General features: G+C 37.2%; 1 protein-coding gene across 1 annotated transcript; it reads left to right on the top strand.

The window, feature by feature from the left end:
* Window positions 1–842: 842 nt before the first annotated feature.
* LOC5574523 (cholesterol 7-desaturase) lies at window positions 843–24461 on the top strand. The gene is made up of 6 exons (XM_021838793.1): window positions 843–1074; window positions 1538–1914; window positions 22884–23088; window positions 23189–23693; window positions 23751–24042; window positions 24104–24461. The coding sequence occupies exons 2-6, from the start codon at window positions 1669–1671 to the stop codon at window positions 24263–24265; spliced, it is 1410 nt and encodes a 469-aa protein (XP_021694485.1). The 5' UTR covers window positions 843–1074; window positions 1538–1668; the 3' UTR covers window positions 24266–24461.
* The last annotated feature ends 1405 nt before the right edge of the window (window positions 24462–25866 follow it).

Below are 25866 nucleotides of genomic sequence, written 5' to 3'. Positions count from 1 at the left end.
GCGAAAGCACATCGAAACGGTTTTCGAAGAAACATCGCATAGTGCCCAGTGCAACTGTCCTCGGAAGACGCGACGGCCAGCACGAGCGCACTTTTTATCGATGGGTCGCCCCACATCGTCGTGTGCCTTCGAATTCTCGCTTTCTGAGGCGCTTCACGAGGGAAATGCAAACTGCATTATGCAACCCAACAGAATCGTCCGAAAAACTTTCAAAGTTTTGTTCTATGATTTGATAGCACAATTTAAAGGACCCTTGTCACATCTGATTAGAAAATCTACTGTCCTCTGATTTTAGGAATAAACTAGTATGCCATGGTATAATTTAAATGTCGAGCGAAAACTTCCACGCGTACTGCGATTATTTTGGTTATCGCCATCCTGCAGAGACAAAAATAGAAATATTTCTGATAAATGATTAGGGACGACTTCCATAGTGGGTAGATTTCCGATGTTTAGGATAAAATGACAGTATGGTGTTCGAGGCGGATTGACAATTCAACAGCCACATGAATCGAAAAACGCACTCTCATTCTGCCGTCATACAACATGGTATAATCAAATCCATGGTCTGACAACGGCCAACAGATAACTTCAGAAATTATTAAACTATATGACTCACATTTGGAAGCATGGGGTTACAATGTTTACACCGGGAAATGACTCCCATTCAAATTCGTCACTTTGCCAGATAACAGGTGCCAGAAACCACCCTCCCGACTGGACTGTCAATCATCACACGCGACTTCGCGATATAGTTTTCGATCGGCTGGAATACTTGAGCGTTTCTTTATCAATTCGCACACCTGCCTTATCACACACAAACGTCACGAAACCGAGCGCGGAGGGAAGCCAGCATAAAATCCCGACTAGCCTAATGAAAAAAATGACTAAGCACTAGCCAACCTCTTTCCCCCTATTTGGTTCAGTATCAGTTGAACCTGTGTCGAGTTTGGAGCGATCCTTCCGAAGAATCGCTCAGTTGAAGATCACAAATCAAAGCAACCCGCGCACGGCACCAGGAAAAGGTCACCAAGGTGATAACGAATTCCGCTGGAGAGGATTTTCAATTTCAAGGTACGCCCGCCCAAAGGAATTATGGATGTGATATTGAGAATACTGATCGGACCGGGGAGTGACCCCAACTGACGGCATGTTTTTCCGCCAACCCCACCTTCTTCACCCACCTATTTTGAAAACGCCAGTGTAATCGATTCAGTGCTATTCAAATTGGGATTCTGGTTGCTCTCTAGTATTATTGGCGCGAGGATGTCAGAACATTTGGTTTCCTTTTCTACGTTCGGTTCGCTCGGGTTTAAATTAATTCATCACCTTTGGATATAAAGGCGATTAATACGCGGTGTTTGATTCCGCTGGGAGGAATTGGAGCAAAAGGAAAGGCGAAGGAGAACATCAATCCCTCAATCGTGGGTCAACTAGCTGTTCCGCCAAAGGAACAATCTCTGCCAGGGGAACCGACACATGATTGAGGTGCTATTGTACCTTACATTAATCCATCTATTTGCGCATTTCGTTACAGATTGGGGAGCATCTGGACGGCCCAATCAGTCCAGCGAGAACAATCGACCGGTGTGGTTCTGCGTTTGTAAGCCATAATAGTTTCCCTCACCCAAACTTATCGCAGCAAGCTTAGATATCGGCGCGCGCGCGATGGAAGATAGTGGGCTGTGTTTTGGGCAAGGCAGTAGTAGGCTAGACGCGTCGTGGAAACAGTGGATCGAATCTTTGGCGACGACGAAAAATGGCACACTAGATCGAATGTTGCTGAATTTGCTGCAAGATGAGCTGTTCCAGTGGCACGCGGTGGCGCTCAGTGTCCTCGGCTACGGAGTTACGCTGATTTTGGCCCTTTGGTTGAGCTGGAAGTTCTACTACACGCCGTTCGTCTGGAAAAGGGTGAGTTGGACATTGTTATTATCACAATCAGAGATGTTTTCTATCTTGAATTTAGGTTGGGCAAATAGTAAGACAAAACATACGTTTCGGAGTCATACACGACTAATCGATTTCTAATGAACGTTTTGGGAAATCCAATCACTTACGGTGTGACGGAAAGATCAATGAATTTTACGTATTTTATCGGTAGGTACAGGGTTCAATTATCATTTTCTTTTTCTTCTTGGCATAACGTCCCCACTGGAACGAAGCCTGCTTCTCAGCATAGTGTTCTTATGATCACTTCCGCTGTTACTAATCGAGAGATTTCTTTGCCAACCGTGTGTGGCAGGTAGGGTGCAGAACCACTTGGGCACTTCCATGATTCACTTTGGCATAGGAGGTTTTTCTAGGCCGAATTGTCTGAAACTTTGCAATAAGGAGCACTTCAGTACGACGCATATTGTGGCGAAATATGAGCTTTTAAGCTTTCAAAAACTCCCACTGCCGAAATAGCATAGCATAGCATAGCATAGCATAGACTGACTGTACATGTCAATGGTTGCTACTCCGTGATTGATCGGAACTGGTAAGAATTGCACTACGATCCAAATGAATAAGGGATGGGAGTTTCCGCTTACTCTCGAAGTGCAATTTTAGCAGATCTAATATTATTGATCAATAACGGCGCCGGCCAAGTCCTTACAGTCAGTTGGGATGGGAAGGAATGTTAGGGTGTAATGATTGTTGCTTCTAGAGACCGAGAATACCTCTGCATCTCCACAATCACCACGGGAAGGGTGTTTATTAGTGAGGGAGGAAAAGATCTGGGAGTCACCTCTGGTCGATGATGCGATCCGTGGACAAGGGGGAAATATACGACTTATATTTAAAGCTAGTGTTGTATTTTTGTCTCGAGAAGTTTTTGGTAGAAGCTTTAAAAAATACCTCAACATCTATAATGTCGAACAATTCAAAAGATGTTTTTATTAATGACGAAAACTGAAAATTACATGTACAGTTGTGTTCAGAACAACAGCAGTGAAAGCCGACTCGTTAGCGTTAGCGTAGTTACGGTATACTTCGTAGATTGGATACTAGCAACATTATAATAGCAGTGAAAGCCGACTCTCACACAAAATGCTCAACCCCGGCACGCCGCAACTCCGCTTCCATACTAGCAATCGGCATGAAACCCCGGCAGTAAACCACAAAAATACTCAATTCTATTATCACAAGACCTGAAAACCTTCACACCACCGGCTGAAAAGTCAAACACCAGGTGAAATCGCTCAAAATAATAGTAGTTTTAATAATTTCAATGTCTGCTGTATTTTGAGTTTTTGATTTTTTCTTTATTCATCGTTTCAACCACTTACACCCAAGCTATAAATGTATAAACAAGCCAATTTTTTATAAAATTCATGCTGAACAAAAATTTACAAAATAAAAACTACTTTTTTTGAGCGATCTCACCTGGTGCCTAACCCCTCAACCGGTAGCACGAACCCCCCAAATTCTGCGATAACAAAACCGAGTACATCCGTAGTTCACCCCCAAAATCTCATGCCGACTGCCCATAAGGAAACAAAGCTACAGCACGCCAAAGTTGAGCATTCCGTATGAAAACCGGCCCCACCACTATTATTCTGAACACAACTGTATATATTTTAAGTTATATGAAACAGGAATAATGCCGACACTTGTAGTGACGAACTATACATAGTTTGGTTGAAAATTACATATGAGTATTACTGTGCATTTTGTCTCGATATGGTAGAAGTTTTAAAAAATACGTCAACATTCACAATGTCGAACAATTCAAAAGATAATTTTTAATGTCAAAAAGAGACAAATATATGTATATTGAAATTGTAAAAGAAAAAAGCATAATGCCGACACTTATAGTGACGAACCATACAAAGTTTGTTTTAAAATTACTTAAAAGTTACGCTTTCAAGAAAATATGTGTTATCACAAGCATGAAACGAACTCACCAGTTGGTAATCCATCCTCGACTGAACACAAAACTGACACTGACAGCAGAACTTCTTGGCGTCCCGAAAACAAACTGTCTTGCTTGTGCCTTCCAAATACCTACCCAGCAAGACGCTCCAAAACAGAACCAAAAACTCCCACTGCCGAAATGAATCAAAAGTGACAAGAATTGGATCCGGCTCCCTACGTAGATACTCTATGCCCAGATAAATCAAGGCAATTTTTATTACAAAAAGATCCTGGATTGACTGGAACCGAACCCAGACCTCCAGCATGGCTTTGCTTTGTAGCCGCAGACGTTACATCTAGGCTGAGGAAGTCTCCTGCCTTCGCTTATCAATTATCGCTAATTATCAATAATTAATGAGAAGGTAAATAGCACTGTATAATCAACAATTGACCTACCGCAGATTATAGGTCTAGTCTAATACCTTTAGAAAACATAATTGGACAATTCAGTTTTAACTTCAAAACTTGGCATTCCATCGAATCTATATGAATAGACTCTGTCTTCATGTCTTTGGTAGGTACAAAAACTGTATTATCAAGAACAGTAAGCTCTATCCCAGTTGGGATATATCACAAGAAATAAGTAAACAAGTATTCAATGTTTACTTATTTCTGGTGATATATTCCAACTGGGATAGAGCTTAGTGTTCTTGATAATTCAGTTTTTGTACCTACCAAAGTTAAGCATTCATCGGCTCATCATTATCGAATCTATTCGGTGATTAGGTTATACCATTTTCTCTGGCACCTCCTAACTTCACAAACTGACCTCTGAGCTTTTCTCAATCTGCCAGAAGTCATTTTCTACGTAATATTTCGTTACCGATGGAGCTCGTTGACTCTACAATAGTTTCAAGCACCAATGCGTCAAAAGATCACAATATGTGCCATGCGGCCAAATCAGCTGATCCTTCTTTAGAGTGTTACCTCTGGAATGAAAATCCGTTTATTAAAATTTAATCATTCATTTTTAATTACCTGGTGGGTTTCCGTGTTGCACCCAACAGGTTGAGTCCAGAAATGACGATAAAATGGACGCAATTCTCTAACGGTCGTATACTTCCGTTTCTCATGAAACTTGTACTGCATTTCTCCAAAACAGTCATATACAACAACATACATATACAATGCAAAAAAGCGTACTAAACCAATCCACACTCTAACTTTTCACAATCACAAATTGAGATTCACGCCATTCAACCATTCACGCTAACATAAATCGATTGGTTACTAGCTGACTATGGCCAAGCCATCCAATTTTCAGCTCACAGCATTGTTTAGTTCTCTAAGTTTGTGCAATTGGGTCCCAAAATGTTTAAAGAATTCTTGTTTTTATTCAAAAATACGAAAGAACATGTTCTTGTAACTACTTTAGCAATTTTTCCAGCTCAAATAACGGCTATAACATATTTAAAATTTAATTTTAAAAATTGTTCCATATATGAACCTTGACACTTTTGATCATGGTTGACGTTCACTTTGTCGACAAAAATGCCACAGGGCTTTTAGTTTTAACACTGGGGTTATTCCCAGGCCCATGGCACGGGACGACTTTTAGCGTAGTCAACATCTCCATGTGTTTACTTATTTTCGGGTAATTTGAATCGAGAGTGCAATCAGAATGCGAAGTTTTGTTTAATGTTCATGATCCATAATCGACCAAGTATCCCAATCAAATCACTGATTGCTTGCTTGGAGGCTTGCAGGATGCCTCTTAATGTTTGCTCTCCTTCCAAAACCATCGAAATGTTGAATGTGCTTCAATATTTCGGCACATTATTAGCTGATTTAACAATATCAAAAATTGATAATCAAACCATAACAAACAATTAAACAAAAGAATGGTCTTTGTTTTCACAGTTCTTGCAACTGACAGTGGGCGATATTCACTTATCGCCCGGGACATCCTGGCTACGAAGAACACTGTGTATCGATATATGGTTGTCATGGGCCTGGTTATTCCTATCTGACATTTCGGAAGGGACACGGAAAACTAAATATACCCAAAAATTTGAGTTTAAACTAAGAGGTGTGACAAAATCTTAAAAACAAGAAAAAAAATACTTGTTTTAATTATGAATCGTGGTTTACGGCCAACCAGCCGAGTGGAAGTTTAACAACTACCGAAAAGCTAAACATTACATATAATTTGCAATTGGATTAGATGTCCATCTAATCCAATTGCAAATTATATGTAATGTTTAGCTTTTCGGTAGTTGTTAAGAAAAAAAATGTTTTATTTACTTGAACCAACGAAAATCATTTATAAATTGAGTAAACATGTGTTTTTGGCCTAAACATAAGCGTTTGGTATCAAAACTGGGACAGGGCTTTGCAAATGTGAGTGGTGATTTCAATTTAGCTTCATTTTAAGATATTACGGTTGATGTCAAAACAACTACAGTATTGGACAAAACATTTGCAACTTTTTCGATTTTCAATACAAAATGGTCAACTTAAGAGGATTATATCTGAACAATTTATGGATCGATTTGACTTCGATTTTCAGAAATAACTTGAATTTCAACATATATGTTTGAGTGATTTTTTCAATCACGAATTCAAAAGCAGTAACGATTTGACTAAAGTGAATTTTAGAGCGATTTTTTTATAATTGACATAACTAAACAAATCGAAGGAATAGCTTGATGGTATCTTCCGCAAAGTTGTAAATTTTTACGAGATGAACAAGTTAATTGAATACAATTTTTGTATAGGGCAATTAGATTTTGAGATAAATAGTTTTAAATCCCCCTCCTGTGACAACCATGGAGATGAAGAGGTGATCTCGGTCTCTAATAACAATGGTTGCCACACCAACATTCCTTCCCTTGCCCGATAACCGTAAGGACGTGGCCAGCGCCGTTATTGACTTTTTGAAATTTGAACCATCGAATTGTACACATTAAGAATGGTTCGCTAGCCCCAAGCCCCATTCATTGGTTCTCTGTGCGATTTCAATTGGTCTGGTCAATCAAAGTTGGTAATTTTGTATGGAAAATCGAAAAAGTTGCAAATGTTTTGTCCAATACTGTATATATTCTGGATTAAAAACAAAATTAAAATTTATGAATCACCATATATCCTCAAAGTTTTCATATCACTTTATCAATAGGATCCAAAATCCCTGTTCCGATTTTAATACCAAATGCTTAACTTTAGGTCAAAAACAAATGATCATTCATTTTTTGAATGTTTTTCGATGGTTTGAGTACAAAAAAAACGTCTTTTTCCGAACATCGAAATATTTGAACTCTTGGTTTAAACTCAAGTTGTGGGTGTATTTTATTTTCCGTGTCCCTTCCACAATGTCAGATAGGAATAACGCCAATGTTAAAAAATAAATCCTCAGTGAAATTTGTCGGCTAAGTGAACGTCAAACATGATCAAAAGTGTCAAGGCTCAAATTTGGACTTACTTTCTAAAGTAAAGTTTAAATATGATACAACAGCTTTTTGAGCAGAAAAGTTTACTAAAATAGTGGCAAGGACACGCCCCGTCGTGTTATTTAACTAAAACAAGATTTTATCAAATGTTTTAGGACCCTATTGCTATACTGTGTTGGCCTTTTTTCATAGAAACACGTGAATGGTTCCGTTTTACTATGTTCTGGTATTTTTATTTCCTAAACCGTGATTATCAAGAAACTTACTTCTCAATTTTCGTTAGAATTGTTGGATCGATTGACGTGTGTCGAAAATTTGTGAATTTGTGAATGGACCCTAATGGGCAGGTGCTCCGCGAAACAATTTGATTATAAAAAGTGCTCCGCGAGACAAAAACTCTGAAACCCATGCACCAAAGACAAATGTATGCACTATCGTATAAAATTTTACGTGTTTGTTGGTTAGAAAGTTCCATTTGCAAAGTTTTTTTTCCAAATACTTCCCGAAACTACTGCAAAGATTCTTTTAGTAATTATTGAAACCAAAGTTTCCTGGAATGATTCTAGGTACCTCCTAAAATATCTTCGTGCTGTGAACATTTCATTTGGATTGCCTTTCCCCACGATATAAATATGCAAAAATAATCAATTGGCTAGAGAAACTCTCAGTAACACAGTACCTTGCAAATATGACCTCAGCGCGATACGTTCGATAGATCGCCCAATTTGTGCTCTCAGAAAGAAATGCGGACAAACGAGCTTTGTAAAAACTGGACACAAAGCACTTAAGAGTCAATTGAGATTCGATTATTTGTCGAATTTTTAACCTGAATTTATCGTCATTGAAAAAATGAAGAAACCCTTTCTAAATTTGTTGATCATCCAGTTTGGCCCAGAACTGTTTTTTCAGTAACGGCATAATCCCTCGTAATTAAATGATTATCATACGCGAATGTAAACAGCTCCTTTTTTTAGATAATTAATATCAAAGATTACAAATCTACAATGGACAATTGTTTAATTTTATTCTTTATATTTAGCATCAGTCCATCAGAATCTCCTGCAAGAACATATGCCACTCCGAAACTCCATAAAATCGATAATCCCAATTGAAACATCTGAATGAATTCGATCATGACACAAGCTAGAAGCAAATAAGCAAAGATAATTCTGGAAAGTTTTATCCCAATATGCAGATACCTGTAATATTGATGGAGATATGCCGAACCAACCACGCTGCTGCCGCCATGTTTTTACTACGTTTGACAAGAATGATTTGCTATGTTGCATCAATAGCTTACCGTATGATGTTTTGAACAATAATTGAATGATTTTCGATTTGGGACATGGAAGAAAATAAAATCCTTCATAAGTTGGATGTTGTTCATTTCAGCTACAATAATTCATTTACCTGCTCACTGTTATATGTATGTATTCTGAAAATCATCGAAGAATTGAATAATTTTCGTTGAATAGACGGTGGATATATCATATTCCATCAAAATCATTCAAAATAAGTCTGGGACTTTCGTTCAGTGTACTGTAATTTCTCGATCATATCACGGACCCAAATTTTTTTGGAGTGATATACCCAAGCAAAATGTTTTTTCATCCATATATTTTTCATCAAAATTTGAGCTTCATTCTGTGAAAATAGAGCGAATTAAATGAAAAGCACGTGAGAGATGGATCAAATAGATACAGTCAGTGACATAAGTTAGTAATCAAATGCTGTTTTTCCATACAAAATGCCTAAGTTTGGGGTGCTGTATCTCAGCTTCTGGTGGTCCGAATTGGCTGAAATTTGGATGAAGTCACACAAATTTGCAGAACACAACAACTTTCCACGACTTACCGTTTTCGAATTAAATTAAAAAATCTCTCGGTTACTTACTTTTGTCTTTGAACAACCCTCTGAAACTCTATGTAAAATGACTGAAATATAATAATTCCCTTACAGGCAAAATTTCAAGTTATTTGTAGTTCGTCATCCAAATTTCAACCAATTCGGACTACCAGAAGCTGAGATGTAGCACCCCAAATTTAGGCATTTTGTATGGAAAAACAGCATTTGGTTACTAACTTATGTCACTGACTGCATATGTTGATTGATTAGGCTTATTTTTCGTTGTAACTTGTATGAAATTCAAACAATTATTATGGCGTGATAAATCGAACATGAAACCGTGCTAAAATCGAGAGTGATATAATGAAGCGATATTAAAACGAGCAGTGATAAAATCGAGAAACTACTGTACTGGTAAAAATACACAGACCGATTTTGTGCGCTCTGCACTCATTTTTGAGCGTACGAAGTTTAGCGCGAACGCAACGCGTGGTAACGGAGATGGCAAACTGAAAACTTTTATGTTATTTACTTCACCACTCTCATTCCAATTACTTCTGAAAAACTATTTTGGATGAAATAGCTGTTCAATCGGATGAAAAGACTGGTAATTTCCATTGCCGGTACTAAAATTGGGACCAGGCTTTAGGACCCTATTGCGTAAAAATCCATCAAGCAAAACGAGAAAAACAAAACGTGACAGGCAGTGGCACGGCCTACTGCGTTTTTTTTTTTCTACAATGCGATCTTTTGCCCCATACACTGAAAACAGCGTTGCGGTTGAAAATACTATATCAGAGGGTTAAATTAAATACACAACGCCACTTGATTTGTGCAGACTAAATTCTCATTTGTTTAGAATATTTTGTGCATTCAATTTTACCATGGCACCATTTGTATAGTAAAAATTACTATATCATGGTTAAAAACTTGCAGCAGACCAGAATCGAACCGAGGATCTGACGATTGCCAAGCGCGAACGCTAGCCGCTCGGCTATCGGCGCGGTTGGATTGAGAGGCAACAATACGCAAATAAAAAGCGTTCATGATAGCTCAATCGTGGTTGGAATAGTAAATTTAAAAACACGTTCATGGTTCTCATTACTGCAACGCTTGTTTCAGTGTAGTGTTGCAAAAGTTCTCATAAGACCTGTAATACTAGATGTTATATTTCTTGAAGTAGAAGTGAATTTTTAGAAAAATCAAGTATACTACGTTTTGAAGATAATATTTTGAAGTATTACTTATCTCATAAACCGGAACATAAATGGTTTAAGTTCAACAGCCATCTTCTGAGACAAGTTAGGTACAAACCTTTGACCCGCACTACTGTACGTTTTATTAAATGCAGTTCTTGAGGTACTGTAAAACTGGGTATCTTTGATAATGCGGGTAGCTTTCAACCCATATCATATTAAACGAAATTATATAATTTCTGATAATCAGCTAAGCAAAACGAATGTAAAAACAAGAAGTTTTAGTATGACACTTCATGTCAGAGCTATTTTTGTTGTAATCGAAAACATTTGAGGCTTTATATTACTGTTTGCATTTGACGTGCAAATCAAGTCTAACTGAGCTTTAAATGCGGTAACGCAAAGTTTCCAAAGGATCATTGGCAACTTAGGAAAGAAAATCAAACTTTGACTTCGCCTTCCCTGTTAAAAATCTTACCGCATTAGGTGTTCCCGCATTTGATATTTGCATTTCAAACGCACACAGCAATATTTTGTGGGCTTCGTGGCCGTGCGGTTATTGTTACCAGGCATTTAGCCACATCGAGTCAAGGAGTTCGATTCCCGCTTCAGTCCGGAAAACTTTTCGTCAGAAACGTATTTTGACTGTGTCACTGGGCGTTGCATGCTAGTCCGTTGTCTAGTGAGGTGCTTCCTTCAAAGGACATAATCGTCCACTGGAAGCATTAACGTGTCGCTAGCTTAAAAAAATGAAACATTAAAAATTGATGAGTTTTTAGCGTGTTCGAAACGCTTACAAACAATCGGTTCTACGATTACTAGTTGATGAAGTTTTCAAAAGTTTGACACTTATCTTTGACAGTCCAGTTACAGTTCTATTGTCTGTGATTTCGGTTTCAAATCTCTTAGCGAAAAGCATTTTTACAAATTGAAGCCAATCAAAGTCAGGAATTTCCATATAACCTTAAACACAGCATTGTTTTATCCAGTTTCAATTGTAATTATGTAAAAAAGTTGTTTGGTTGTGGATTTCCATGTGTTTACATACTCATTACCAAAGTAACCCCAAAACCGGAAATCGACTTTCGATTATATGAAAAATTATAGGTGCCATGAAAATGAATAGCCATGCACTCTTTCAATTTCTTTGATAACTTTGATGATCTTTGATTCAGAAATAATTAGATTTACTTTCAAAAAACTATCAAAGTTATCCCGTTTTACGACACACTAAAAAAAGCAGGTTAAACACTGTATAGGGGACTATGCACCTGAAAATAAAAAGTACACTGGTCCCACAGTTATGCATCATTTAAGGCTCAGCTTAAATTTGAAAAATTATAGAGAGCAAAATTAACAATGTTTTTTGTTGAAATCAATGCCAAATGGTAAAGTGTGGTTTATACCTGCAGTTCAGTCTTCTAAGATCATCCTTCTGCTCCAAGATTTAAACAAGCATGCTTTGAATTCATCTTAATAAGCGGGATTGTTTTTAATCCGGATTTTTTTAATCTCAGCGTGCGGGATTTGTGCCAGGATTCAATCTCAGGATTGAATCACTGTCATTAGGCTCGCAGAAGATCAATTGAATACAAAAATACCTACAACATGCTCCCTGAAAGTACTAATTGTTCCTCGTGTCCAATATATTCGACGTTTCAATGGAGATTGGGATGAACCAAACCTATGGAACGAGAGGTGCAGGAAAACAATAAAATTATATCGGTTTAGAAACGTCCAAGAGTTGCATCAAACCACTCTAATGGTTGACTCTTCTGGCGGTCATTACCAGTTTTGGTGAGGTGTATGAAGTCGAATATTTGACCGTCACAGCATAATATTTAGTAAATCCAGACATGCTCTTGTGGAAGTTAATTCTAAAATTCTGATAGCATATCATTCATGTGCTCTGATTGAAAGGAAGGAGTCTAGTCTAAATGGGAAGTCATTACACTTCATTTAAGTAGATCAGAAGGCTATCAAAAATCGACGATAGACTCATCCCAAACGTCCTGTCAGACATAAATTTTCAGTTAACATTGCCAGAAATATCGTTGCTGACTAGATTTATTTTATCACCAAACAATTAATCAAGGATTGAATCCTGGGATTCAATCCTCCCATACACGTGGCATGATTCATTGCATGCCTGGATTTGAACCGAAAATGTGCGCGTAGCAAATCTTGCTCTGGTGATTTTAAATCTCAGCAGCTCTTGGATTGGGATTATTTGAAGACTGCTGCAGTTCATGAACAATGTTGTTATTGAAATTGTTGAAAACATTTGAAATTTTCACTTATTTGAACATTGTCTTAAACCAAAATTTATGAATCGGCAAAAAAGTTGTCCACAAATATGAATCAATCTTCTTCTTCTTTCTGGCGTTACGTCCCCACTGGGACAGAGCCTGCTTCTCAGCTTAGTGTTCTTATGAGCACTTCCACAGTTATTCACTGAGAGCTTACTATGCCAATGACCATTTTGCATGTGTATATCGTGTGGCAGGTACGAATATACCCAGGGAAGTCGAGAAAATTTCTAATCCGAAAAGATCCTCGACCGGTGGGATTCGAACCCACGACCCTCAGTGAATGTCAAACATGATCTAAAGTGTCAAGGTTCAAATTTGAACCTATTTTTAAAATTAAATTTCAAATGTGATATAACCGCACAAGAACATGCTCTTTCGTCTTATTAAATTAAAACAATATTTCATTAAAAACTTTAGGACCCTATTTGTGCTCTCAGAAAGAAATGCGGACAAACGAGCTTTGTAAAAACTGGACACAAAGCACTGAAGACTCAATTGAGATTCGATTATTTTTAACCTTAATTTATCGTAATTGAAAATATGAAGAAACCCTTTCTAAATTTGTTGATTATCCAGTTTGGCCCAGAACTGTTTTTTTTTTCAGTAATCTCTCGAAATTAAATGATATCAGACGCGAATGTAAACAACTCCTTCTCTTTGATAGTTAATATTAAAGAATACAAATCTAAAAAATAATTACTAATCGTGATGGTTCCATGGACAATTGTTTAGTTTTATTCGTATACGGAGATCAAATCAGATATGCCGTATATAAATATATACAGTATATTAAATCAACATATGCCGAAACCATAAAATCGATGATCCAAATTGAAACATCTGGATGAATTCGATCTATATACGAAGCAAATACGCAAAGATAATTCTGGATATTTTTTCATCACATGCAAATGCAAAATACCTGTAATATTGACGAAGAAGTGCTGAACCAACCACGCTGCAGCCGCCATGTTCTTACTACGTTTGACAAGAATGATTTGCTATTTTGCATCAATAGCCTACCGTATGATGTTTTGAACAATAATGGAATGATTTTCGATTTGAGACATGGAAGAAAATAAAATCCTTCTTAAGTTGGATGTTATTCATTTTGACTGCAGTAATTTATTTACCTGCTCATTCTCATATGTATGTATTTATGATTTTCCATCGAAGAACTGATTGATTTTTCGTTGATCAGACGGTGGATTTATCATATTCCATCAAAATCATTCAAAATATCGAATATGGAGATTTGCCTCCAAGCGAATTATGAATCATTCAAAATAAGTCTGAAACTTTCTTTCAGTATGCTGGTAAAAATAGGCGCCAACTTGTGACGTAGTTGGGGGTGATACACGGGAAAAAAATCTGTAGTGAAAACTACTATTTTAGCTGACTACGCCCATTCTCAAAACTACCATGGAATTTCATGCCATTTTACCATGTTTACGGTACATCCCACCACATTACTGGTACATTCGACAGAAATCATTTTCAACAATCTGATCTCGACTAGGGGAAAAGCACTAATTTTCGACCCATCCATACGATTTTGGCCTACTTTGTATGAAAATCCGAAAATTGGCACAGAATTCTTGTAGGTCGAAAATTAGTGCTTTTCCCCTACAGACATGGTAAAATCAAGCGCATTTCTTGTTTGCTGGAAATTGCCGGTGTGCGCGCTTAAGTTAACCCCCTAAAATGGTAGTTTTTACCACACATTTTTTTTTGCGTGTAAGGTTCCTAGTACCGCCTTTTTCTGACGAGTACCGGTAAAATACCGGTATTGGAAGATTTTCATTTGCAAATAATATAAAGAATACAGTATTGGACCAGAAATTTCCAACTTTTTCAAATTAATCAATAAACACCAGTTCACTGAAGCTTATTCTTCGCTTTTTTGAATTATAACACTAAGAAAATATGTTCTTAAATAATGAGTAAACCTTTAGAACTCATGAAATACTCAAAAATATGTGTAGAAATTCGAGTGTTGACCGTTTTACAGAAAATTCGGAAAAATTGCAGATGTATTGTGTAATTTTGTTTGTGGTGCGGAATATCGTTCAAAATGAATAATTTATGAACCATCACCTTGCTTTCCATTTATAAAGTAGGATTTAAAAATGCAAAGCATGTTCAAAGTTCAATGTTGAACTGCGTGTGCGTGTTTTTATAACGAAACTATCAGACACGGAGAAGGCTCTTCTTGGGTCCATCCGGATGTTGCTCTTACATCGTGTGATGGCAACAAATATTTCGCTTTAAAACATTTCTTTTTAAATATATTTTTCCTCAATCTCCAAGTGTCGCGACTAGCATTTGAATAGTGCGCTGTGTTCATAAACATCGTAAGAATGCAGCGCCACACATGTCATTATGACAGTTATGTCGGGAACGAGTCACACATCGCGTGGTCCACACGCGCGTTCCGATTTGGTGGGCGTGCGACAATAGATATGTAATACGATAATCCTGTTGGTAACCATAGACTATGGTCCGTTCAATAACTTTACCCTTAGATTTGGTTTGAATGTTCTAAAACATGTTTTTAATGGAAACATTACTTCGAGCATTTTTATGTTTCCGTCATTTGTGTTGAAAGGAATAAGCCTTTGTTTCATTCTAAAGCAATGTCTCATAGGACTGGTCTAGTTCTCAGTAAGTGCTTACTAGTATTTGTTACAAGAAAATGTAAAAAAACGATCAGCGGATAGTGAACCTTTTAAGAATTTTGTTTGCAGGTTGCCATAATGACTTTATCTTCGGCAACTTCGTGAACTTTCTGTAGAAGCGCATTTGCTTGAAACACATGGCATTTGGTTCAGTATGGAGAGCTTTATAAGCGCTGGACACACTGTATGGGTTTGATACTTAATTAGGTCAGCTGTACACAAATACAAACACAAACAATTTCATCGAAGTAGGTATTACGAAGTCATAAATAAAAATAAGTTTTGAGCCATTTCGATCTAATATTGTAAAAGTGTTCAATAAAAAATGTTGATGGTAAAAGTTAAGCCTAAGAAACTCTAGTAACTTTTTTTTGTGTTTTATAGTAATTGATTGTCAGATGACGTAAAAAAATAATTACTTCAACTATTTTAATTTGACACATTAATGTAAAAAATTACTACAGGAAATGGATTAAATAGGTATACAAAACTTAGAGATAGAACATTATGACAAGAAATGTAAACAGAATTTTTGAAGGAGCCGAAAAACTGTCTTAATTTTTAATGCCAAAAATTTCTTCTCGACGTTTCATGGTAAAGGAAAGTAAACGATTGTTAAAAAAAATCATCAAACACAATTTGCACGTCATAACTCGTAGAATGCGGACTTTTGTCCCATAGTTGCGTTGCGTGGTAACGGAGTGTTTCGTAGATTGCATACTGAAAACTGCCATGTTATTTTCTTTGCCACTCTCGTTCCAATGCCTTCTGAAAAACTATTTTGGATGAAATAGTGTAGTAGGCTTTGGTGCATACTTCCAGAGATAAGTAGGCAATGACTTGGGGAATGACAAATAAAACCATTCTGAAATAAATGTTGAAAAGATAACATCGCCTTTTATTCTTACAACGTCAGAAGTGTGATACACTAGCAGCTACATCTGAAAATCTATACAGGAGAATATCGAAGCCAACAGAGCTGAATTTCGTTCGTTCTGATGTAGCTGCAAGACATCACCTGTGGAATCTATTCTAGGGAATGGAAAATCTGACATGTTTTCAGAAGCAATTCAATTCGGACAAGCGGATTACAATCTAGGGTTTGAAAGCCACGCCCATATTCTCCGTTACAAGGAAAGGGAAGCAAATGATTCCGTTTATTACGGTCATTAGTCATCGCTAAAAGCAGCGACTAATGCTGTATATGAAAAACGATGCTTTCCAACAGGTTTTCCATTATGTGCTGTACCTACGAACTACAACAGCACAACGTTTTCCACAATTATTCTCAATCACTTTGGGCAGAAAGAGTTGGCCTGGACAATTGATTATGGATTAATATAATCACTTCTAAACGAAGCGGTTTCCACAACTCAAAACGTATTCTTTGCACCAGAAGAAAGCATCAAATGGCACTTTCAAATGTAAAAACCTGGGAGGGAGAAACCGATACGAAATTTATGTGCGTCAAGGTGAGCCGAGATTCTGCTGCCACGAACTGTCACTGTGAGCCCAGATCTAAAACAATGGACAAACATGGTAAAAGCGCATAATTCATCAATACATATTTTGCATTTTATCAAATGTGACAAAAAATCGATTGAAAAGCTATTCATGCTTATTCAAAAGTAATGTCACAATAGCATCATTTTACTTTTTCCAATAAAAACAAATATGAAATGCATAGAAAACTTTGGCCCTTTTTTTCATGTTTGGCCAGAACGATCGAAGGAACACAACAAAAGAAAACTAGCGATTTTCATCAAGTCTGCCTTGATTGTCGTTGGCAAGCTAGAGTTTTCTTGCAGTTCGAATAACTTTGTGTCATATTTCGTGTGTAATATCGGTGCCTCCCTCCCAAGTAAAAACTATATAATCATAGACAAATACTGCTGTAATTTCACATCAGAAATAGACCTGTGCGCCGCCGCGCCACGCCGCCGTCGCCGATTCATTTTACGTCACGCCGACGCCGATTGACTTATCGGCGGCGCGCCATACGCCAGTTAGCGTCCCGCAGCCGATTATGTATTCTCACGCCGATTAGTATTTCAGCTCGAAGAATTCAATAGTATTTGAAAAATGGCCTAGGAAATATTTAGACATTACTTTAGGATTTTTTGCAGGACATCGTACTTATAATGCGTCAAGGGATTTCTTCATAAAGTCCTTCAGAGAATTACTTATTGTATTCTCCAGGAATTGTAATACGGATTGCATCGAGAATCAGAAACTCTTCTGACAATTTCTCAATAAATGTGAATTTGTTCAGAATTGTTTCCAGGATTTTTGTCTACAATTTTTTTTTTTTTCAAATATAAAGTTTAAGTATTTGTTCATAAACTTCTGCTTAAGTTACACCAGAAATTCCTCCAAGAACTCCAAGTTTATATTCAGGAACTTATTTCAAGAAATCTCTTGAATGATTTTTCCAATATGTTTTTCATTGATACTTCCAGTGACTTTTTCATAAATTGCTTCAAAAATGTGTCTTTCAGGCTCTACCAGGAATTTGTGGATTTTGAAGGATGAATTCTTTAAGGAACTCATCGTAGGATTGCTTCATATATTTCTGGAACACTTGATTTTTTAATTCGATTCTTCTTCAAGAATTATTTTTGATATTACTTCATGAATGCTTTTGAAAACGTTCCAAAAATTATTCATGAAAATTGTCCAAGCATTTTACAAAAAATATCTAAGAACTCTTTCAAAAACTTTCCAAAGATTTGTTTGGATATATTTTTATAAATTTATGCACGCAATTAACCAAAAATGCATGCATTTAACTCCTAGGTCTTTTCCAACAATTACTCCATGTCGTAATGAAACCTTTTTTTTTTTTTAATCCACCGAAAACCAAAATTCACCTGATTCTACCTTCGTTTCTGCACCTCACTTTTTACGTCAATCGGATTCAAATATGTACGTCCGATCGCGCAAACATACGCCAACAGAATCTAATGTTTGCGCGATCGGACGTACATATTTGAATCCGATTGACGTAAAAAGTGAGGTGCAGAAACGAAGGTAGAATCAGGTGAATTTTGGTTTTCGGTGGATTAAAAAAAAAAAAAAGGTTTCATTACGACACTCCATACGTGCGTCTAGTGATACATCTAGAAATCAGTAAAAGGAATACTCAAAGGAATCTCTTCGGTGATTCTGTCAAATGTTTTTCGTTGTTTTTTTTCCCAAGAGATTCTTTCTAGTATGACTTGAATAAAGGATGCTTTAATTTCTTCAAAGAATTTATGTGGAAATACGACACCTCTTAGAATCTCCAGAAAATAAAATAAATTCAGGAATGAAAGTTCATTCTTCATTGAGTTTTTACAAGGATTCTAACAAAAATAAGCGATTTCTACAAATAAAATGTTCAAACATTCGTTTACAGATATCTCCCCGAATTCTATCTAGAATTGCTTCTCGGCCCTCACCATTTCTCGGTTAAGCCATTCAAAGGTTGTTCCAGAATTAAATTATCGGATTGCTCAACTGATTTCTTCGTAAATAATCTTAGAATTCCACTGCTAATTGCTTCGGAGATTCTTTCAAGAAACTAACCGAATCTTTTAAGAATATCACTATAAGTAAAACTCAAATTAATCAAACTACTCTTGTGAAGATTAATTGGCAGTAAAATTCTAATCCTAGAGTAAAAACATTCAATAATGTACAAATTTACAGCGAGGCATTTCCAGATTGTTTCCGGTATTGGTGCCGTCTTTTAATATTGGGTAATTTGGTACCGTAAAACGGGGTAACTTTGATAGTTTTTTCTAAGAAAACTTGAATATTTATGCATGCTGTTTCAATGAATAATAATTTGTATTTTTAAAACAAGTACTGGCATAATAGCTATCGATTGCAGTCGATAGATTTCCAAAAGATTTATTATGAATGGATATATTATTTTTCGTATAATCGGAAGTTGGTTTTCTGTTTTGGGGTAACTTTGATAATGGAGTATGAATCGAACAAAATTGAATGAATAACGAACATTTGTAGGGCATTGCATACCTCTAGGCGTTTAACGTTATATGGAAATTTCTGACTTAGATTACAAAAATGATCCCAGTTTGTGAAAATGCTATTCGCTAAGAGATTTGAGATCGTATTCAAGTTCTATGATAACTAGGCTGTCAAAGATAAGTGGCCAACTATTCAAAACTACATCAAATAGTGATCGTAGAACAGATTGTTTGTAAGCGTTTCGAAAATGCTAAAATTGTGTCAATTTTTAATATTCGTATAAAAAGCCTCAAATGCACTTGATTCCAATGAAAATAGCTTTGACATGAAGTGTCATACTAATACTCTTTGCATTTGCATTTGTTTTGCTTAACTGTTTAACAGAAACTTCGTTATTTCGTTTAATATGTTGTGGGTCTCGCACTATCAAAGTTACCCGCATTATCAAAGTTACCCCGTTTTACGGTACTAAAATACAGTGATGCATTTTGAACTGAACGCGAGCCAAAAGTGAACGGATCCCGAGCCAAATTTGCACGAGAACGCAGTAGTCAATGAACTTGCGAGCAAGAGCATGTCGTTGCTCAAGAACGGCTCGTTCAGTTGGCAATTATGATCGGAGCTCTCGCTTGGGAAACAATTGAGTGAATCACCGTAAACTTTCATGAAGGGAACAAACATACAGCTCTTGATATTATGCACATAAAAAAAGCTTTGGCATTATTTTTTGTCGTAAACCAGTCAACATTTACTGGGTTCAGTTTTTGGCTCGCACGGGTTCATATTTTTGAACTGAACAATGTTCAAGCCTACTTGAACACTGCGTTCAACAAATTGAACTGGAACGCGAACTGAACGCGTTCAAATGCATCACTGCTAAAATACATCATCGAAATGCAATGTTAAAATTCATAGTTATATTTTCAAATTTATTTATGTACGCTACCGCAAGACCGCATAAAATAAATAGTTTTTGAATAACGAATTTAGCAGCTAAGGTGTCCGGTACTGGAAAAACTTCCGATACATATTATTTTTTTTTTTTTTTCAAAAATATATGAAAATTTTCCTCTAAATATATTTTTTAAATTCTCTAAGCAGGTATCTAAGATATTTCTTGAGGAATCCTGCCAAAGATTCTTTCTGGATTTATGTAATAGATTAGTTCAAGCGTCACTTCAAGAATTCCTCATCAAATTCCCCTAAGCGTTCTTCTAATAGTATTTCAACACATTTCTTTAATTTCTCAGTCATTTCTTCAGGGATTCCTCAGATGACTTCTGCACAAATTCTTTCTTGGAAGTTTTTGGGTGATTTCTCCATATGTACCGGCTAGAGTGTTTCGGGTTTTCTTGAATTTATTCTGGGGTTCCATGTGGATTTTATTTTTGAACATTTATGTTCTTGTATCCTTAGGGATTCATGCAAAAAAAAATCAAATTACCAATTATTCCCTATGAAACCTCTCTAGTATATAATTCATGGGTTTCTTAGAAGATTCCTCCATATATTCCAGCGATAATTTCTTCAGGTTTGTCCATGTATCTTTCAAAGTTTATTCCAATTTTTCTCCAAATGAATCCCTATGAATCCTATCAGGGATTGTTACAGATAAACAAATGTAGGGCAACAATTTTGATTGCTCAATTATTTAAAGAACACTGACCCTACAGTTATAAATATGGTTCAATGTTTGATGAAATGCAGAAATATTCATCATTTATTTTGAGGACTGGGCAAGAGACATAAATACTTGCTCATTATTTTTTCTTAGATAATGTTAGAAACATTTAGCATATGTTAGCTTAAAATCCATAAAGCTTTGCTTAGAATTCGATACATTTTCACGTCGAAGAAGCTAGAATTTTGAAATTGTAATTTTGTATGTATAGCTTTTACCATCTAGTTTGTTCCCTACCGTGTGAGCATGCTGTTCTCAGGTTGTAATAAATTATTAGTTGAACCAAAAACATTCGTTCCTTGTTCTTCTTTCCGGCCCAGTAAAGTCGGTAACGTACGAGAAGACATCCTGGCCGCTCGAAACTGTGAGTACTGGCACTATGAATGAATCAAAGATAAGGCCAAATATAATGCAATCTCTAAAAAAAACATGCAAAATTCTACCGCAAAACCCTTAACATAATTTGCGCTAAATAAAATTATTCATTTAGCAGCTTTGCTCATAAAATATTGAGTATCAAGGTTTGATAATGTATCTTTTTCTTATAAATTTTTATTTGAATATAAAATACCTAGCCAAAGATTCATTATAAAGAAACCTTGAATGCCACCTTTGATTTCTTACCAAAATGTCCGAAAATTTGGAAAAAAAATTATTTCATCAAGAAATGGGAATAGGGTTTTGAAAGTTTTTTGTTGTTTGACCCTTATGTTAATTTTGTTGTTCAATTTTCCCCACGCCGATATACGCCGCCGCCGCCGGTGCAAAAATGCCCTGACGCCGCCGCCGATTGGAAATATTTCGGCGCACAGGTCTAATCAGAAACACATCTCACAAACGAAAGAAAAATTATCCAGGTGGCGTAGCACTGGCCGTACCACCAGCCGAATCACGTAAAAATTCATTATTCTACAATGCGATCTTTTGCCAAATAACGTTTAAGGGGGCAGGATTTGTCATTGATTCCCAAATTTTCAAAAGCAGTTTTTTCGTTCAAAATCAAGAAAATTTACAGGAAAATGTGTTCACTGTATTCTGTTCTCCAACCGAAACACTGTGAACACATTTTCATCGAATAATTTTCATTTTTGAACAGAAAAACTGCTTTAGAAGTTTCGGTGATGACGATGATTACGATGACGGAGCGTTGATCGTTAACGCCTTTTCTTAGATTGCAGTACGCAGTTGAAAAGAAATATCATTTAAAGGCGAAGTAGGCTCATTGAAATTTGTACGCACCGTTGATGATTGTTGCTAATTCATCTCACGATTTCGAATTAAAGAAAATCAGTTGGTTTTGCACTGACACAGCTGAAAAAGTATCAGCTTTTTTATGTATGTTGGCGCGTACAGTGATAATTTTTCAAGCCAATATAAACTATCAAGAATGAGTTTTATCACTTTGAAAGTGCACGCAGCAAAGTCATCATTGATGCCAAATTGAATGACGGGCTACTTCGCATTAAACGGAGCTTGCTGTAGAAAATTTCCTAATCATTTCATTTCTTTCGAATAAATTGTACTTGATTTGAAATGCTCTTGATATGTTCATTTGAAAGCTAGAGAACAACTTTTGAAGACCAATGTTCTACAACTCTTCCGAATAACCTAGGGAACTCTTGAGAGTAACCTAAGGATTCAATATTACGCTCTTGACAACAAAGCAATGGACCGATGCACGAGTTCACGAATTTGACGTTCGAGCGGTGCCGAATTCACTCGTTGCCATGGTCACGTAAATAACACGGCACCGCTCAAACGTCAAATGGTGAACTCGTGCATAGGTCCATAGAAGACATCACTTGTACATCACGTACAAACTTACAAATAATAGAATGTTTCGAAATCATGCATTCGTACCATTTGTACATTTTGTACCAGTTTATTTTATATAACTCTCCAATTCACAGGACCTCACCGACATCGGTTACAATCACGTCTTGGACAATGAGAAAATCAGCCGAAACGACAAAAAGCGTGCCCATACCATCAATCGATTGCGACGGCTTCGGAAGACTGGCCAACGAATCCCACCGCCATACCCCAACGGATGGTACGGCGTTCTGGAGTCGGAAGCCCTGGCCGTCGGTCAGGCCAAAAGCGTCGACTGTCTTGGTGAGTGAATGCACTCGATTGCAACAGAGCAGATCCCGCCCATTCCTAGGGTGAATCACGAATTCGTTAGCATAACTTTACATCCATTTGCGCATTGCAGGTCAAAATTTCGTAGTCTTCCGCGGTGAGACCGGCGAGGTCAACGTCCTGGACGCGTACTGTCCCCATTTGGGAGCGAACCTCGGGGTTGGTGGCGTCGTGCGGGGTGACTGCATTGAGTGTCCGTTCCATCATTGGTCCTTCAGCGGACGGGATGGACAGTGCACCAATATTCCGTACATGAAATCCGGATCGATTCCCAAGATGGCCAAGCTGAAGAAGTGGAAATCGCTGGAAGCCAATGGATTCATCTTTGTGTGGCACCATGTGGATGAGTCAGTCGAACCGTGGGAGATGAAGATCGTCCCTGAAGTCGAAGACGGTCAATGGGTTTACTACGGCCGAAACGAGTTCTTGGTCAATGCACACATTCAGGATATCCCGGAAAATGGAGCGGACGTGGCACACTTATCAGCGGTTCATGGACCGAACTGCATGTCCGGCAGTGACCTGCGATATGCCAGACCGGCTTGGGCAGAGTTCGGCATGCATGCCTGGAATGCGAGGTATGTTCTTCGGCCTTGAGAATAGAAACTTTCACCACATTGAATCAATCATTTCAGCTGGTTTGCTCCGGAAGAGTCCGATCCACCACACATTGCCCGTATGGATCTGAAGCACTCGTTCAAGTTCTTCAAAAAATTCGAGTTCTGCACGGTTGACGTCAAGGCGTACCAAATCGGACCCGGTTACGTGCAGTTGATGATGCAAACGGGACTTGGCCCGATGGTGGCCCTGCAGACTGTCACTCCGGTTGAACCCCTGGTACAAAAGGTCATCCATCGATTCTATGCGCCACGGAATTTGGGCAATGCCTTCTTCCAGAAGTTTGCCATCTGGGCCGAAAGTGTTATGGTAAAATATCATTCTTCATAAACTAAACCTTGAAATGACCTTCAAATTTCCCCACTTCCAGTTTGAACGGGACATGATGATTTGGAACCACAAGCAGTTCATCGACAGCCCCCTGCTGATCAAGGAGGATCGCCTAATCAAGTCCTACCGCAAGTGGTACAGCCAGTTCTACTCCGAGAATAGCACCAGCTATACGCTGGCCAAGGAGAACCTGGATTGGTGAAGCGGAGACGGAAGTTGCATATAGCAGCGCTCCTTTGAATGAATAAACCTAACGATCTTAGATGATGCATTAGATTAGGATTAGATGCTTAAACCAGAGGCTACCTGTGATTACCAAACGTTGAAATACTGCCTGCCTGCATGCTGCTGTACAATGGTGGTGAAGCTATGCAAAAATAAATGCTTTTTAAAACGGATTTCTATCGAGTTTTTATAAATCCAATTTATCATCAGTTGATAATTGGGTGTTAAGTTCGTTCATCATGCTTCGTGACGTTCTAGAAATTCTTGAAATTGTTGGCTCTTGCTAAATTCATTGAAAATTGAAATGGAAAAAAACAAGTTTTCAGTAGACGCTTTGCCGAAGGTCCAAATATTTGGCTAGGCAATGATCATCAGACAAACAATGGTTCCAACACTGACATTTTTTTTTTTTGCGATGTCAATCATTTGTTTGGCTCTGTACCAAATATTTGCCATGGTGTACTAATTGCTTTAGCACAGATAATTCTGGGTAGAATACACCCTACACAATTTTTAGAAGACGTATATAAAAAGTGTAAATTTGGGCATTTTTTTACAACGAACCATATTATTTTTTTCGGAAATATAAATATTTTTCAAGGATTCTTCGTTTTCGAAAATCCTATTGGAATACTTTCGAGGATACTTTCGAAAATCCTACTGGAATTTTCTAAAATGCCTCTGTTTTTTCGTCAATATATTTATTTTTCAGGGACTTATCTTCATCCTTCAGGGACTCTTCCAAAAATCCTGTTGGAATTCTTCCGGATATCTTTGAATGAATCTTTCGGTAAACTTTATGGTATTCTTTCGAAAATCTTTCTGGGAATCCCCTCAATCCTTCCTACTAGTTTTTTTTTTCGAAGATTTTTTCATAAGTTCTTCCGGAATTATTTTTAGGATGCTTCTAGGCATTTCTCCTGGACTTTTCAAGAAATTTTCGTGTGATTATTCTATAGGATATCTCCCAAGGATTTGTTCGGAAATTCTTCTGGAATACTCTTGGATTTCTACCGGGAATCTTGCTGGAAGGATCTATAACATCTTTCAAAGATTCATCCGCATTTATTTTTCGGGAATTATTCCTGCCTTTCCATAAAGCTTCTGAGATTCATCCGGAAATACAATATCATCCAGACATTCAAGGATGCTAACGGAAGTTTTCCTGCGATTCTACTGTGAATCGTTCTGGTATTATTCTGTAAATACCATTGGGATTGGTCAGACAATAATTCTAGGATTTTTCCGAATTTCTTTCTGGAATTCTTCTGATATCCTTTGGGAATTTCTTTGGGATTGTAGAAAGATTTCCGGGAGAACCTTGGGATAATTTGCGAAAGGATCACAGAGAGATTTCTGAATTAATTTTGGGATGATTTCCGTAAAAACCATGTCTCGCGTTCAGTATCATAAGGGCGTAACTGCAGTTTCGAAGAAACCGAGAAAATCGATATTGAAGATTTCAACAAACAAAAAATTCACGTAATTTTTTGTTTTAAATTGAATATATCTGAAAATTTATACGAATACTATCACGCCATTAGAGCATCCGGTGCCAAATGAAATACACGTAAATTA

Source organism: Aedes aegypti, chromosome 1, assembly GCF_002204515.2.
Source record: "Aedes aegypti strain LVP_AGWG chromosome 1, AaegL5.0 Primary Assembly, whole genome shotgun sequence".
NCBI lineage: Eukaryota > Metazoa > Arthropoda > Insecta > Diptera > Culicidae > Aedes > Aedes aegypti.
This window is presented reverse-complemented; position numbering and strand designations above follow the sequence as displayed.